Source organism: Onychomys torridus, chromosome 14 (assembly GCF_903995425.1).
Source record: "Onychomys torridus chromosome 14, mOncTor1.1, whole genome shotgun sequence".
Classification (NCBI taxonomy): domain Eukaryota; kingdom Metazoa; phylum Chordata; class Mammalia; order Rodentia; family Cricetidae; genus Onychomys; species Onychomys torridus.
In genome coordinates this window covers 83,115,679-83,130,796 of record NC_050456.1, presented here as the reverse complement: position 1 = coordinate 83,130,796, position 15,118 = coordinate 83,115,679, and the positions used below count along the sequence as shown (strand labels likewise).

At 42.0% G+C, this 15,118-nt stretch overlaps 1 protein-coding gene across 1 annotated transcript in view; it reads left to right on the top strand.

Moving 5' to 3' along the window:
- The window catches only part of Dnah11 (dynein axonemal heavy chain 11), a 316,498-nt gene that overhangs the window by 35,878 nt on the left and 265,502 nt on the right, over positions 1 to 15,118 (top strand). The window contains exons 10-14 of the mRNA XM_036205362.1: positions 3,496 to 3,633; positions 4,054 to 4,178; positions 4,824 to 5,019; positions 8,241 to 8,345; positions 8,513 to 8,905. Coding sequence (XP_036061255.1) covers positions 3,496 to 3,633; positions 4,054 to 4,178; positions 4,824 to 5,019; positions 8,241 to 8,345; positions 8,513 to 8,905 — 957 coding nt within the window. The remainder of the gene's footprint in view (positions 1 to 3,495; positions 3,634 to 4,053; positions 4,179 to 4,823; positions 5,020 to 8,240; positions 8,346 to 8,512; positions 8,906 to 15,118) is intronic.

Sequence of the window (15,118 nt, the reverse complement as noted above, 5' to 3'; positions counted from 1 at the left end):
TTTTCCTAGGTTGTTGCTGAAAGATGACAGCTTGATGTTTGCTCTTGGTAAAGACATAGCCCAGAAGGACAATGAATACTAGTATTCTGGTGTAAACCCATAATGCTTAAGAACCTAATGTGTTGGCATCTGCTGGAAACAAAACACAACACTAATAAATGGCTCTAAGATTTGTACTGAAGTAAATTGAAAAGTGTTTGAAAAGAAAGAGTCCAGAAAAGAATTTTCACAACAAAAAGGTTGACTGTGGTTCATTTAAAAATCTGAAGTCCAAAGTGCTCAAAATCCCAGATCCCTTGAGGTCCAGATAATGCCATAGGTGTGTGGTGGGTATTGTGTTCCCTGAAATATTATGTGCTCCCTGAAATAAACATATCTGGGGTCAGAGAACAGACAGCCACTAGAACAGAGCCAGAAATGGTGGCTAGAAAATGGGAAGAGTAAACCTTAACAGAAGTTGGGCGGTGGTGGTACACACCTTTAATCCCAGAACTTGGGAGGCAGAGCTAGCCAGATCTCTGAGTTCAAGGCCACTTTAGAAACTGCTAAGCATGGTGACCCACGCCTTTAATCCCAGAAACACAACCTTTAATCCCAGGGAGTGGGGGCAGAAAGAGAAAAGTATATAAGGCGTGAGGACCAGGAATTAGGAGGAAAAAGCATGTAGTTAGTTAAGCTTTGGAGCAACACAGTTCAGCTGAGATTCATGTGGAGGAGGACTCAGAAGCTTCCAGCCTGAAGAAACAGGATCACCTGAGGAACTAGCAAGGTGAGATAACTGTGGCTTGTTCTGCTTCTCTGATCTTCCAGCAATCACCCCAATAGCTGGCCTCGGGTTTGAGTTTCATTAATAAGAACTTTTAAGATTCCTACTACATAGGTGCCATATTGCACATTGTTAAAGCTTGTTTCATATACAATACTATTAAAAAGTTATATGAAATGACCTTCAGTCTAGGTGTAGATGGGATAAATATGAATTGTATATTTAGATATAGATTCTCTTGCCCTAAGGTATCCCATTATGTGTGTGTGTGGGGGGGGGGGGGGGTAGAGAGTGTAAATATTCTCAAATCCTCAAAAGCCTGAAGTGGAAGATCCTTCTGGTCCCAAGCGCGAGTGCGCGAACACACACACACACACACACACACACACACACACACACACACACACACACAGTTCAGGTGCCCACAGGATTAATCTCATGAAAGGTTAATATTGTTACTACTTTGAGCAATATAGCAGAGTTATGAGAAGCTGTATTACATTAGGAAGCTGAGAGGGAATGGGGATTAAGGAGTTCTGAAATAGAATCTTTAGGGAAAGAAAATGTCACGGGATTCATTCTTCAGCTTGCAGGACCCATGTGAAGGGAAACATCTGATGCCAGGATGCAGCTGACTGCTCTGCCTCAGAGCATCCAGAGGCTGCAGAGCTGCAGTTCTCATCCTGGAGCTGAACTCTGGCATATTGATGACAAGGGGCTGTTAGGATAGCACAGACTGCCCAGCAGGTCAAAAAGCAGGACTTTGCAGCTCCCAGCTGCTTTCTGGAGTATTTCTCTGTCTTTTCTTTTGCAAACTCAGGGCTTAAGCAGAACCAGGTGAGTAAGCAAGGTGAATGTAACCCACAAGTTTCTGGAGAATGTAAGACCATGTGATGAAAGAAATGTATTTCCAGTAGATACTGGGATTCCCTTTGTTAACTTAGGAGGGTAGTGCTCACTTGTGAGTTCACAGGAAGCCCCAACAAACAACACCATGGACTGGACAATAAAGTTAATAATTAACATTTTGCTAGGTAGCTGACCAACTGGGTTTAAAATTATCTGGAAATTTCTAATACCATTATAACCATTATCAGCAAAAGCCAGAATGTGTTTGTCTTTGATGGCCCATGAAATAGATGCATTTATATTTTAATTTATACAACTTTTTTGTTATGTTGTTTTCATGTAGTGTAGCTTATGAGAATGTTCACAAACTTCTATAACAAAGCTGTTTTATCAGTGAAAGGTTCGAGGGTTACTCATTGCTTCCTAAGAAAAACCAAACAAAATTCTCTTTATTTTCATGTTGCTTTACTTAGTTATTTTGAAATATCTCTTGAAGAAAATACCAATATAAAATGCACACATTATGAAGTGCACTCATTATGAAGCCCACGTGGGTATAGTCCAAGATCCCTACTGGGCGTCTCAGCCTTGCATATCATTGAACTTGTTTATGTCTACTCACTCTCTATTTCTTATACTTATGTGCCCAAGATCAGCTCAGTTCAGAAAGTAGACACATAAGGAGAGTAATAACACTGACAATAAACAGAATCATTACAATGATGTAATATAAAATGACAGAATTGAACAAAACTTAGGAAATTGTTCCATTCTGGAATTTATATATTTGATGTTTTTAGACTGCAGTTAGCCACTAGTAACCAAAAAAAGTAGAAAACAAGGCCTTGGATGGGGAGGCTAAGAGGGTGCCAGTGAAGGACGAGACCTGGTTTTTAATCTAGCTTTGCTAATAGTCTATGCATTTTGGCAAATGATTCCTCCCTGCAATTCAGTTCCTCGTGGGGAAACATCTGACAGCCATCTTTTAAGGCCTTCAGTTAATCATGCCTGGCACACAGTGCTGTGTAAATTCTTTTTGCATACAAATCTTAATTCATATGGGGCTTAGCTTGCCAAGAAAGCCACCTCTTGAGAACACACCAGAGAGTAAACTTAGCTCATCGCCATGGACACTGCGGAGGAGCTGGGAAACCTGGGAATCTTCAGGTGAGCGATGGAGAGTGTGGGCCTTCAGGAAGCTGGTGCCATCACTGGTAACCATCATCTACTTCTCTCTGTCTGTTGGCTTCCTCTGCTTGCTTTTAGTTTCTGCCCACTTGTTACTTAAGTTGCATTAATTCATCTAGCCGTGTGTTCTTTCTGAGAGACAACTCAATCAGGTGAAGCTTGAGCCAAGATTTTCCTGTCAAAGGAGGTGTCCACCTGTAGAATGTTCTCAGATCAGTAACCATTGTTGCCCCAGACCACTGTGAGGGGCAACTAGACCTTGGGGGTGTGCCAGGGGCCTGGGCAGAGAAGTTACTGTTATTGGTACATTTGGTGTAATTATTGATGAGGAGAAACGCATAACACATACTTTAATCTTCTACTTTTACATGCACCAAACAAGTAGGAAGGGTTCCCTGACACCTAGCAGAAGGGATTAGTAGCTGTGAGCCAGCACTGCTGGAAGACATTGGCTCATTTCTGATCTCAATTTCCATGGAGGCAAAGAAATTTCATGTGGAATTTAGTTTATTGGTTATATAGAATTTTAGGAAAACACAAAATACATTTTGTCTTTTGTGGTACTATGTGTATTTCAGAGTTCTAGGATTTGCCTCTAATAATGTAAGAAGTTAAGCTGTGAGCTGAATTCTTGTACCAAAACCTTGAAGTTCTTAACCTTTCTTTAACTTTATTTTTATTTTTTTTAATAGCTTTTGACCATATTTGGGAATTTTCTGGAGAAACCAGTTGTCATGGAAATTTTCAGCCCACATTACAGCACATTATTGAACATGTTTAATGCAGAGTTGGATATGTGTAAGCAACTGTATGATGAACACATGAAGTGGGTAAGTAATGGTAAGACTGAGAAACTTCAACATATTATGTGGGTAATGGCCATCAACTAGAGTCATTTTTATTGTGTGTAAAGATTAGATTTAGTAGATAAGTTATACTTAAGGATTTGAAATTAGTGTCATTATCTGTAGGCATTAAGTAGTTTTTAGTGCTGAGGATTAAACCTGAGACCTTTTCCATGCTAGAAAAAAACTCTACCATGGAGCTCTGCTGCCAACTGAATGCTTTTATTTAATGGTTTTCTTACAGATATGGGGAACTTGATTTGGGGCCTTACCCTTTCATTAGTGAAGTTATTAAACACCCATGTTTAATGCCACTATGAAAGTAAAATAAACAATTGCTTATAAGGTTGGAAAGCACCCTAAGTGTTCATTTTTTTTCCTCTTCATGAAATTATCAACATACAGATTGAACATGGGCATGAAATTCTCAACAAGAATATGCCATTCACCTCTGGAAATATTAAATGGGCCAGGATGCTCCTTGAACGCCTTCAAATTTTTTGGTCAAACTTTACATCTCTCCACTATCTGTGAGTAGTTAGGCTTACTTTATGGTGAATTATGATGTGTTACGGGTGTTCTTGTATTGAGATGGGGTTTCTGCTGCCCAGATAGTCCTCAAACTCATTGGGTAGCTGAGGATGACCTTGAAGTCCTGATCCCCCTGCCTCTACCGCTAGGAGTATAGGCAAATGCCATCATACCTGGTGGTAGGTGTTCATATTAATACTTGAAGATATGCTGACCTGTTCCATTTAGGTTGGGTTTGATCTGGTGAGAGGGCTTTATCATTATAATTTTGGAATATTTTATGGGGCTCATAACTTCACATTATGTATATTTTTCTGATCCTTTTATCTTTTAATGTCTCCTTTTCATTCATTGTCTGGAAAGTTTAATTATTTTACTTTCTTTTCTTCAAGCTCACCTTGTCAGACAGTCCTATGCATCCTTTTTAACCTCCTTGTAGAAAGTGGTAACTTGTTGACACTTAGTGAAGCCTTTGTAGTTCCATTTATTCATTTTTTTTGTCTGTAAGCAGACACAGTTTTAAAACACTGCAAGACATTCATTGCTTCTCTCTGATCTTTAAATACATGATCCCATTCGCTATTGTAAAATAAACTGTACTCTGTTGACATATGTATAAAAGTAGAAAAATCTTGTTGCTACAGATTTCCAGACAGTCCTGATGAGGCTTCAGTCTGTCAGAAGTACACTGAAATGACCACATTGCTTGATCAATTTGAAAGTCATGTCTATAGTGAATGGAGAAAAAATGTCAATGAAACCTGTGAATTTAATTTGAATCAACCCTTGGTTAAATTCAGTGCCATCAATGGCCTTCTGAGCGTCAACTTTGACCCAAAGGTAAGACTTTGCCTTTCTAATGCATTATAGAAGCTGTTCATCTGTCCCTGAAGCCTCCCTGATGATGGAGGAGGCCACTTCAGTCATTTAAACTCTATTTTGGGAAAGTAGCAGTACTGTGAGGAATATAAATTTTAAACTTACTCCGGGAACTTTTCCTTACAGAGATTTGCTTTCATGTGTATATGAGTATGTGTGTGTGTGCGTGTGTGTGCGTGTGCGTGTGCGTGTGTGTGTGTGTGTGTGTACGTGTGCAACGTGTGCACTTGTGCGCGTGAGTGTGCGTGTGTGTGTATGTGTGCAACGTGTGCGCGTGTGCGTGTGCGTGTGTGTGTGTGTGTGTGTGTGTGTGTGTGTGTGTGTGTGTGTGTACCTTACTTGTTTGTCACCAAGTTCTTTACTTTTTTTTTTTTTTGAGACCAGGATCTCACTATTGCCCAGGCTGGCTTTGAGCTTACCTTGTAGCCCAGGAAATGTTGAACTAGCGTTTCTTTTTTTCCTTCTTTCTCTGCCTCCTAAGTAGCTGGGATTACAGCCACTTCCTCTTCTCCCCCATTAATTAATTAACACCTTGTCATGACTACTTTACCACCCTATATTAACCTGATGGTGAGCTGCTGAGGATGAGGTCCATTTCATCTTTTCTGTGTTCCATCTTCCATCTTCCTGTTTGGCAACTAGGATCCTCAGTAATCTTAACTCAGTTGACTGGCACCTAAAGAGTTTACCAGGTAGCTTCTGGTGCATGTATTTCATAACAAGTATACCAGTTGCTTTAGTCAGTTAAAATAGGAAAGCCACAGATTAAAAGGAACAAAGGTCTGTCATGCTTTTGGTTGACAAAAGATGTTTCTGCTTGCCATCATTTCTTTCAAAGAGAAGATAAGCTTGTTGATACACACTTAGAGTATATGGTGGTAGCTAAACTTATGATAAACAGTAATTTAAAATATAAAACAACTCATTGACATAAAAATTTTAATAGCTAAATAACATCCAGAATGGATTGTTTTTATTTTGCTGTCCATGTTGTCATGTAACAAAGAGATCTGAAATCTTTTCAGTGTAAATGTCATAATTTCATTACATATTCTGTCTGTCTGATTTTTGAGACAGTGTCAAATGGAGCCAAGATTGGCTTTAGACTTAAGATCTTCCTGACTCTCTTCCTTAGTGCGGGGATTGTAGCCATGCTCCCCACACATGGCTAACTATGTAGCATCTTCTAGAACAGTGACAGTACAGAAGCCTCATTAGCAGGCATGTATGTATCTGATTTCAATATGCACATATTTAGTAAATATGTGTTTGTATATATGTATGTGTGTGTGAGAGAGATATTGATTGCTCCATGAATTGATTTTCTTTGAGACAGAGTCTCATCATGTATACCACACTGTCAAAGAGCTCTACCTGCCTTTGCCTCTCAAGTGTTGGCTGAGATTAGATGTGTGAGCCACCATGCCTGACCATGTACTACATTTACAATATGTATTTAAACAATCTATCTCCTAGTCCTTTCATTTTCTAGATAAGAGGCACAATATTATTTTTTTCTGTCCACCTACCAGGGCTTTGCATGATAGTAAAAGGCAATCTTCTTTGTCAGTTTCTGTGACCCCTCCCCACACATACAAAAAAAGGAATTTGATGAATTTTAGGTAATGAAGAATACTCAGTATATGAAAGTGATTATGCAGAGTCCTCCCTGGCAGTCCCAGTGTTTGCCTAGGACACAGGAAGTCTGTTTATTGAATTAGGGGGTCATGCTGAACACCCTAACTCTGGTCTATTTCCCTAAAATAAACACAAATATCATCACCTTATTTTACTAATGGAAATTTGGTACACCAACATAAATATTTTATCAAGAAATCTAACAATATTGACTTCTAATTTCATAAAACTGCTCTTCCCACCTGACCCCTCCTGGGTGGATTTAGTGCATGGTGTTTCAGTTACTTAGTCAGCTGTTTGGGTAGGAGAGGTGGCTCCTGGATGTACCACAGGCACTACATGTTCTGAGTTTAATTTTTTTTTTCTGGAAATGGCAATTATTTCAAAATAGATGTCTTAGGGTTTCTGTTGCTGTGAAGAAACATCATGGCCATGGCAACTCTTCTAAAGAAAAATATTTAATTGAGGTGACAGCTTACAGTTCAGAGGTTCAGTCCATTATTGTCATGGTGGGAGCTTGTCAATGTGCAGGCTCATAGTGCTGACTACATCTTGATCAGAAGGCAATAGGAAAGTGGACTATGAGACTGAGCAGTATCTGAGCATAAGAGACCTTAAAGCCTGCCCCCACAGTAGTACACTTCCTCCAACAAGGCCACACTTCCTAATAGTGTCACTCCTTTTGAGCTTATGGGGGCCATTTACATTCAAACTACCATAATAGACAAGTGGTAAAAATTTTAATATAAACATGAAAACAAGTATAAAAGCAATTGCTTAAAATGTTTCAGGAATAATTGAGAGTCTCATGGGTTTAGCTACCACCTATAGCCTTGTTGGCCCTTTGAGAATGACTGTGAGCATTAGAAGCAACCACCATGCACCAAAACCCAACAGCTCTCATTCCATGGTGTCTGTGGATTCTGTAATGCTCAGATTTTAAGAAAATTAAATTAGATATAAATTTTAAAAATTAAAAAGATAAAATTAATTAACTGAAAAAAATGGCATATGCTCTAAACAGTAGAGTTCATATACCATACTGGATGAAGATATGTATGATTTGGGAGCAACAGAGCATATGAAGTGAAAGTCTTTACTTTGAACCAGAAATAGGGTAATTGCATGATGACATTTTAAGTATTTCATGTTAAACTCAACGTTAAAAATATATTCTTATTTTTAGAGATTTACTGATGTGTATTTATTTGAGGGGGAGGGGAGAGCAAGGACACAGAGCACATGGGGGTCAGAGGACAACTTCGCAGGAGTAGTTTTCCTCCTTGCTTCTGAGGTCATTTCTCTTGTTTCTGCTGCTGCATTAACTATGGGAGCTTCCAGCAGGTTCTGCTGTCTCAACCCCCACATCACTGCTGGAGAACTTGGACTGCACTGTGAGCACATCTGAGTTTTTCCCCATGGGATCCAGGGGCTGCATTGAGGTTGTCAGTCTGTCATAGCAAATGCTTCTACTCACTAGCTGTCTTGTTGGCCCAGAGACGTATTCTTAAAGTCTACAATAATTCTCAATATTCTTGGAATAGCTTGTGGCGGTGTTGAGAGACATCAAATACCTTTTGATGCTGAAGAAATCTGACATACCGGATTCAGCTTTAGACATTTTCCAGAAAAGGAACACTATTTTAAAGGTATGTGGCTTTTGATACTTGGTACCTTTGAGATGAAAATACTTTGAATTTTATTTCTTGGTTTGGGGACCTGTGGCATTTGGTGCTTCTCAGATGTAGAAAAGTGCTAACATATCTGGCCCTTTTCATTTTTGTGTTTTCTTGCTTGGTTGGTTTGTGTTGCTCAGTACATCAGGAATCTTGAGCTCCTTGTACAAGGCTACAATAAGCTGAAACAGACCCTTCTAGAAGTTGAATACCCGCTCATTGAGGATGAGCTCAGAGCTCTTGATGAGCAGCTCAAGGTGGCTGCAACGTGGCTGACATGGCAGGATGACTTCTGGGTCTTCATGGAGAGGGTGCAAGTAGCTGTCGCAGAGCTGGAGCTCAGAGTGGTACAGACTCAGAGCAATGTGCGAATAATCCAGCAAACTATGCAGGCCTGGGCAGAGTGGCCACTGCTGCCCCGGAGGGAGCCCAGAAGAGAGGCTGCCTTCACCTTGGAAGACAAGGGGGATCTGTTTGCTAAAAAATACAAGCTGATCCAAGAAGATGGCTGCAAGATACACAACTTGGTGGAGGTAATAGCTTCCAATATTTCGACATATATAAAGCTTTTTCTTTAGTAAAGAACAAAACAAGAAATGCTAAACCTAATGTTGTAGCTCAAACCTGGAGGAGTTCATAGGTGGTTTTGCTCTAATTTAAGGGGGGAGAATCTATGTTATTTGCCTGTGATTTGTGGAACCCTTACTCCTCATTCCTGAGGGAGAGATGTGGGTATAAGGTACAAGGACCAAACTCTAAAGGCAGAGGTTGATCCCTCTTTGTCCCAGTTGACCCCTTCAGCTGCTATTAAATCCTCCCGCTTGGTTGACTAGTGTCAGCCACCTTGTTTTCATGATCTCCTAGGGTGGCAGCAGTAGTTACTCTGCTGTTCAAAAATAGATTTGGGTTTCTTGGAGCTGGAAAGATGGCTCAGTGGTTAAGAGCACTTCCTGCTTTTGGAGAGGACCTGGGTTCAATTCCCAGCATCCACGTGGGAGCTCATAACCACCTGTAACTGCAGTTCCAGGGGATCTAACACCTTCTTCTAATCTTTGTGGGCACTGCATGCATGTGATGCACATCCATACATAAGTCAAAACAGCCATGCACATAAAATAAGTCTCCCTTTCTATGTGTGTATGTATATAGTTATTTGGTTTTCTCAAATTACCAACAAGTAGTCTTCTAGGGTAACTGAGAAAAAGAAGACTAAGCAAAAAATAAAAGGGATGAACTATAAGCAAGCAAAGAAAGACAAGACCCTTCAGATCATGTATCATGATGCTGCAGCTCTGGTCAGGGAAAAAGGTGAAAAAGAATAAATAGATAATGTGTTGGTTATAACTAAGCTGTCAGTGTAAAAATAGCAGGGATTATGGGCTAGGGACAGAGTTGAGGACAAGGGAGTTAAGCTTTAAATGGAGAAGTTGGAGATTTTCTTCACTAAGGGAAAAGTTCTGAGGAAGACTGAGGGGACCTAAGTAGTGACAGAACCTAAGATCTGAGGTGTAGCAGCCTGGCCTGCCCAAGGATCGGTGTGAAATGCAGTACCACTGATGAGGAGTTTATGTGGGGGATAGTACTAGGGGATCTCATTTAGAAGGGACCATGTACACACATTACAGGTCTGATAGCTATGGTGAGGACTTGGAGTTGATGGGAAGATAGCAGAGAGACTTTCTGCTCAAAGTTGCTTCTGTGGAGTATAAGCCACAAGGAGGAAGGAAGCAGGAGACAGAGCCACAAAACAGGGAGGCATGGTGGAGCCTGGGTCATGGGGGGTTGATGAAGATACTGTGAAAACAAAAGAGGGAACTGACCTCAACAGGAGCAGATTGTCCTTTCATCAGAGCGGTGGAGGGCTGTAGTCTTTCCATGGGCGGGAAGGCTGTGCACCATGGCACATGGGACTGGAGGTTTTGTAGAGTTTGAAAGGGGAAGTGCATATTGGGGAGGGGGTGTAGTGGTCCTGCCTGCCCCTGTGGTCAGGATGAATCTCTCCCACCTGGGATCCCACAGCCACTTATAAAATAATCACACAGAGGCTTCTATTAATTACAAACTGTATTACCCATGGCTTTAGCTTATATTAGCTAGCTCTTTCAACATAATTCCTATTAATCAGTGTGTACTGGTCTGCTGGCATCTCATTGCTTCTTCAGTGGCAGCTGGCATCTCTCCCACTTCTGCCCTTCTTCCCTCTGTATCTCTGCTTGGATTTCCCATCTGGCTGTAAGCCTTCTTGCTATAGACCAAAACAGCTTTATTTATTATCCAGTGGGAGCCATACATATTCATAGCATTCAGAAAGACATCCTGCAGGAAGGTCTAGAGGAAAATGTGTTGGCCTTGGTTTTACCTCTGCAGTTTCAGATAGGAGCCTTTTGTACTAACAGGTATCCTCGAGTGTGGGAGATTTGCCAGAGATATTTTTACTCTTTAGTATTGATGAGAGCTGTGTGTAGCCTGGGTGCATTTTGAAGGAAGAGCCAAGGAGACTTGGTATAGGGAGTCAGGGAAAATCAAGGTTTCAGGTCTGAGCAACTAGACAAATTTGGGGAGAAGGTGCTGGAACAGGTTTTGAAGAGAAGAAATGGGATTTGGACTTTGGGGTGTCAGTCAAAGATGGTTATCAAAGATTCTGATACAGGTAACATTGGAACTGTCTTGTATTTAAGGGACAAGTCCAGGAGACTAACACAGAATTGATAACCACAAGTGTATATATTTAAAAATGACACAATTAGACAAGAAAGTAGAAATTGGTTGTAGAATGGGTCCAAGGGCTGGCCTTGAAAAAGTCTGTGAGGTTAGGGAAGGAAGAGAATTCCTCTTGGAAGGAGAGATAGTGATACTCTGAGAGGAATGGAGTAGTGTCATAGTTAGGGTTTCTAATGCTGTGAAGAGACACCATGACCATGGCAACTCTTATAAAGGAAAACATTTAATGGGGTAGCTTATAGTTCAGAGGTCCATCATCATCATGGTGGGAAGCAAGGTATCATGCAGGCAGACATGGTGCTAGAGAAGAAGCTGAGTGTTCTTTACATCTTGACCCTCATGCAGAAAACAAGAAGTTGTCTGAAACACTGAGTGTGGCTTGAGCATATATGTATGAGACCTCAAAGCCCACTTCCATAGTGACACACTTCTCCAACAAGGCCACACCCACTCCAACAAAGCCACACCTCCTAATAGTGCCTCAAGCAAATAGGACCAATTACACTCAAACTACCACAAGTGGGAAGGGTTTGCATCTGTCTCATTCCCTAATTAGCACCTAAAAATGAAGGCCAGAGTTGGACATAAGATGGACAAAGTAGAAGCCATTGGCTACCCTGGCAAAGAGACTTGATAGTGTCAGCCTGAGGCATCACCCAGAAGGTTAGATAGAGAATGGGAGAAATGGAGGTGGAGACCAGTGAACTCCCAGAGGGTTGCCGTGAGGCACAGCACAAGTTTAGCTATACCTGGGCACTCTGTGTGGGCTATAGGGGGCTTTTTTCTGATATTGCCTGATATTCATGTGTTGATTGGAATGATCTCATAGAGAGGAAGGACTTGTTGGAGGAATTCATTTAGGAGTGGGAACTGATGAGTACATGTCCACTCTCGCTTTAGACAGGGGGCATAGAGCATTCTGTAGTGAGAAGGGGGACACAGGCGAAGGATTGACATGTAGTACCTGTAGCTAGTTAGTGCTAATGACAGGAAAAAAGGGAAGTTAACTTTTCGTGTTCCTAATTTTTGAGACAAAAGGCTGGGAATGGGCAGGAAATGGCTCAGTGTGAAAAGATGCATATTGCCAAGCCTGAAAACCTATGTTCAATTTTTGGAATCCACGTGGTGGAAGGAGAGGATAAACTGCTACAGGTCATCCTCTGACTTCCTCAGGCATACCACATTATCAACACACACACACACACACACACACACACACACACACACACACACACTAAATCAATCAATTAGTAACAGGGCAAGGAAAGCAAATGCTATTCATTTCTCCCGAGAATCTCATTCTCTCAAGGTGTGTGTGATCCTCAAGCCATAAACACTGTCCTGTGAGTAGGGCAGATGACACCCTTCTGATCTCCCCCATGGTGTGGTATTGGACAGAGAAAGAACACTTGATAGAGTCTGGAAACCAGGGTGCTCAGTCTGTGTCTTCCAGAAACTGGACTGAGTTTTCCCATGTGTAAGATGCAGGTCCCTATTTCAGCAGTAGGAAAGAACGAAGATTACAACTTTCCTGCTTAAAATTGGATGAAGCCCATTATTCAGCTTAGAAATATTCACTGTGAACCTCCTATGTTCTCATACCAATCTGTTTTTATTTATATGTATGTGCCTGTGTGTATAGTACATGTTAATGCATGTTTGAACTTGTGTGGGAGCTCATAGGTATGCATGCATGTGGAGCCCTGATGCTGGTGTCACCAGTCTTTCCTGATTGCTCACCACATTATTCTTTGGGGCTGGATCTCTCATTTGAACCCAGAGCTCACCAATACAGTCAGATTGATCCAGGGATCTCATTTCCACCTGCAGAGCTCTGGAATTCCAAGCAGACTGCCACCCACCAGGCATTTATGTGGGTGCTGGTGATTGTGCTCCAGTCTTCATGCCTGAGTGCAATGCTTCGTCCGCTGACCCATCTCCCTAGTCCCCTACTCTAAGTGTGAGATACATCAGTGAGTAGAGCAAAGATCCTTGCTGTCATGGGCCTTACTGTCTAGTGAGGGGAGAGAAAAGTCTGGTGTATTAGAACTGGAAAGTGCTACAGGAAAAGGTTGACATTCAATTGGGATTAGGGGAGAGAGGGTGAAGTTTAAATGGTGTGATTAGAGTAGATCTACAGAGAAAGTGGGATTGGAACTAAGGCTTGAAAAAGGCTGTAGAGTCAAGCAAGACAGGCAATGGCATGCTGTGGTGATATTATGTCACCCAATATATTGTGTATCCTAATAAACTTATCTGAGGGTCAGAGAACAGAACAGCCACTAGATTAGACAGAGACGCCAGAAAATGGTGACACACACACCTTTAATCCTAGAATTCCAGAAGCAGAGAGCCATCTGGATCTCTGTGAGTTCAAAGCCACACTGGAAACAGCCAGGCATGGTGACACATGCCTTTAGTCCAGGAAGTGATGGCAAGAAGCAGGAAGCAGAAAGGTATATAAGGTGTGAGGACCAGGAACAAAAGCCTTTTTAAGCTTTTAGCTTTTAGCAGTAGTTCAGTTGGGATCCCATTCAGATGAGGACTCAGAGGCTTTCATCTAAGGAAACAAGATCAGCTGAGGGATTGGCAAGGTGAGGTTGGGTGTGGCTTGTTCTATTTCTCTGATCTTTCAGTGTTTACCCCAATACCTGGCTCTGGGTCTGTTTTTATTAATAAGACCTTTTAAGATTCATGCTATAGCATGCTACATCTAAGTGTGTCTTAGGCAGAGGAAGCTGCTGGCTAGATGAAGCACCTGGTGTGCTCCGGGAATTGAGGGAGGAGGTAAAGAGAGGTGAGACACTAACCTTCCTGGAAGGGGATAGGCAGATAGGGAGACTTTGCAGGCTTTTGTACACATTGACTTTTGTTCCAATTTCATTTAATTTCCAGATATGTTCTTCCTTTACATGCCAAATGCCTCAAGGGTTCTTTCCTGCTCTGGGAAGCCCTAGGCAGCACCTCAGAGCAGATACGACCCTGCTGTACCACCATGCTTTCCTGAAGAGAGTAATGGCACTCTGGCCCGCAGTCCCCAGGCCCACGCTGTCCGAAGGCCTCCTCCCATGGCCTGGGTTAGTGCTTTTGCTCTTGAATTTGCATTTCCAGTAGGGAGGCTCCTCTTGATTCCCACACTAGTCAACCCAGTTGTCCCACTCTTCTATTTGACCAGTGGACACCTCAACCTCACACTGTCTGAAACAGAAACCTCAGTCTTCCCATGTAGGTCTCCTCCTTTTGCAATGCCTCCCTTGGATCTTGACAAAACTCGTGTTCTTTAACATCCACCACTTTCATCCTCTGCATCCCCCCATTAGAACGTGTGTTAGTGCCATTTAGTTCAAAGCACATCCAGAGTCCAGTGTTTCTCATCTCTTCTACTGCTACCGCCATTCAGGAACTGTTGTCTATGACGGTGGTCTGAATGCTGACCCCTCCCCAGTTCAGATTCTAACATCCAAGGTGATGGGAATGGGGGAGGACCTCGGGGAGAGGGCGAGGTCGTGAGGTCAGAGCCTTCACAGATGAACTTAATGCATTACTGAAAGAGACCCATGAGAACCTCAGGCCTCCTTTGTTTGCAGTTTTCAGTCCAGAAGAAGCCTGCCCCACAACTTGATCATTTTCTGCAGTCTCATCACAATAGCCAAACACCTTCAAAAGTCCTTAATGTCTTATTTATTCCACTCCAAATGAGATTTAGTGGATCCCAACAAGTAGGGGATTTTAATGACAGAGGCATATTCTCTGGTGGTCTTGAAGTCTAGGCTAGAAGTCTGTGATCAGGCTGTAGGCAGGGCTGTGTGTGATTTGACATGCTGCCTAAGGCTCGTAGAGCAGAGGAGAACCTTCAGGCCTTTGACTGTAAAGGAAGAACACATCTGGATGTTACAGTATTCTTTGCATCTTAAGGTGCCATTAGCTGTGGCTCTCTTTGGTGCTGTCAAATCTTCCATGATTTTGGAGGAGGGAGCGTAACAGTGCTCATGTGGTAAGGAGGATCTGTCTCACAGAGGACAGGT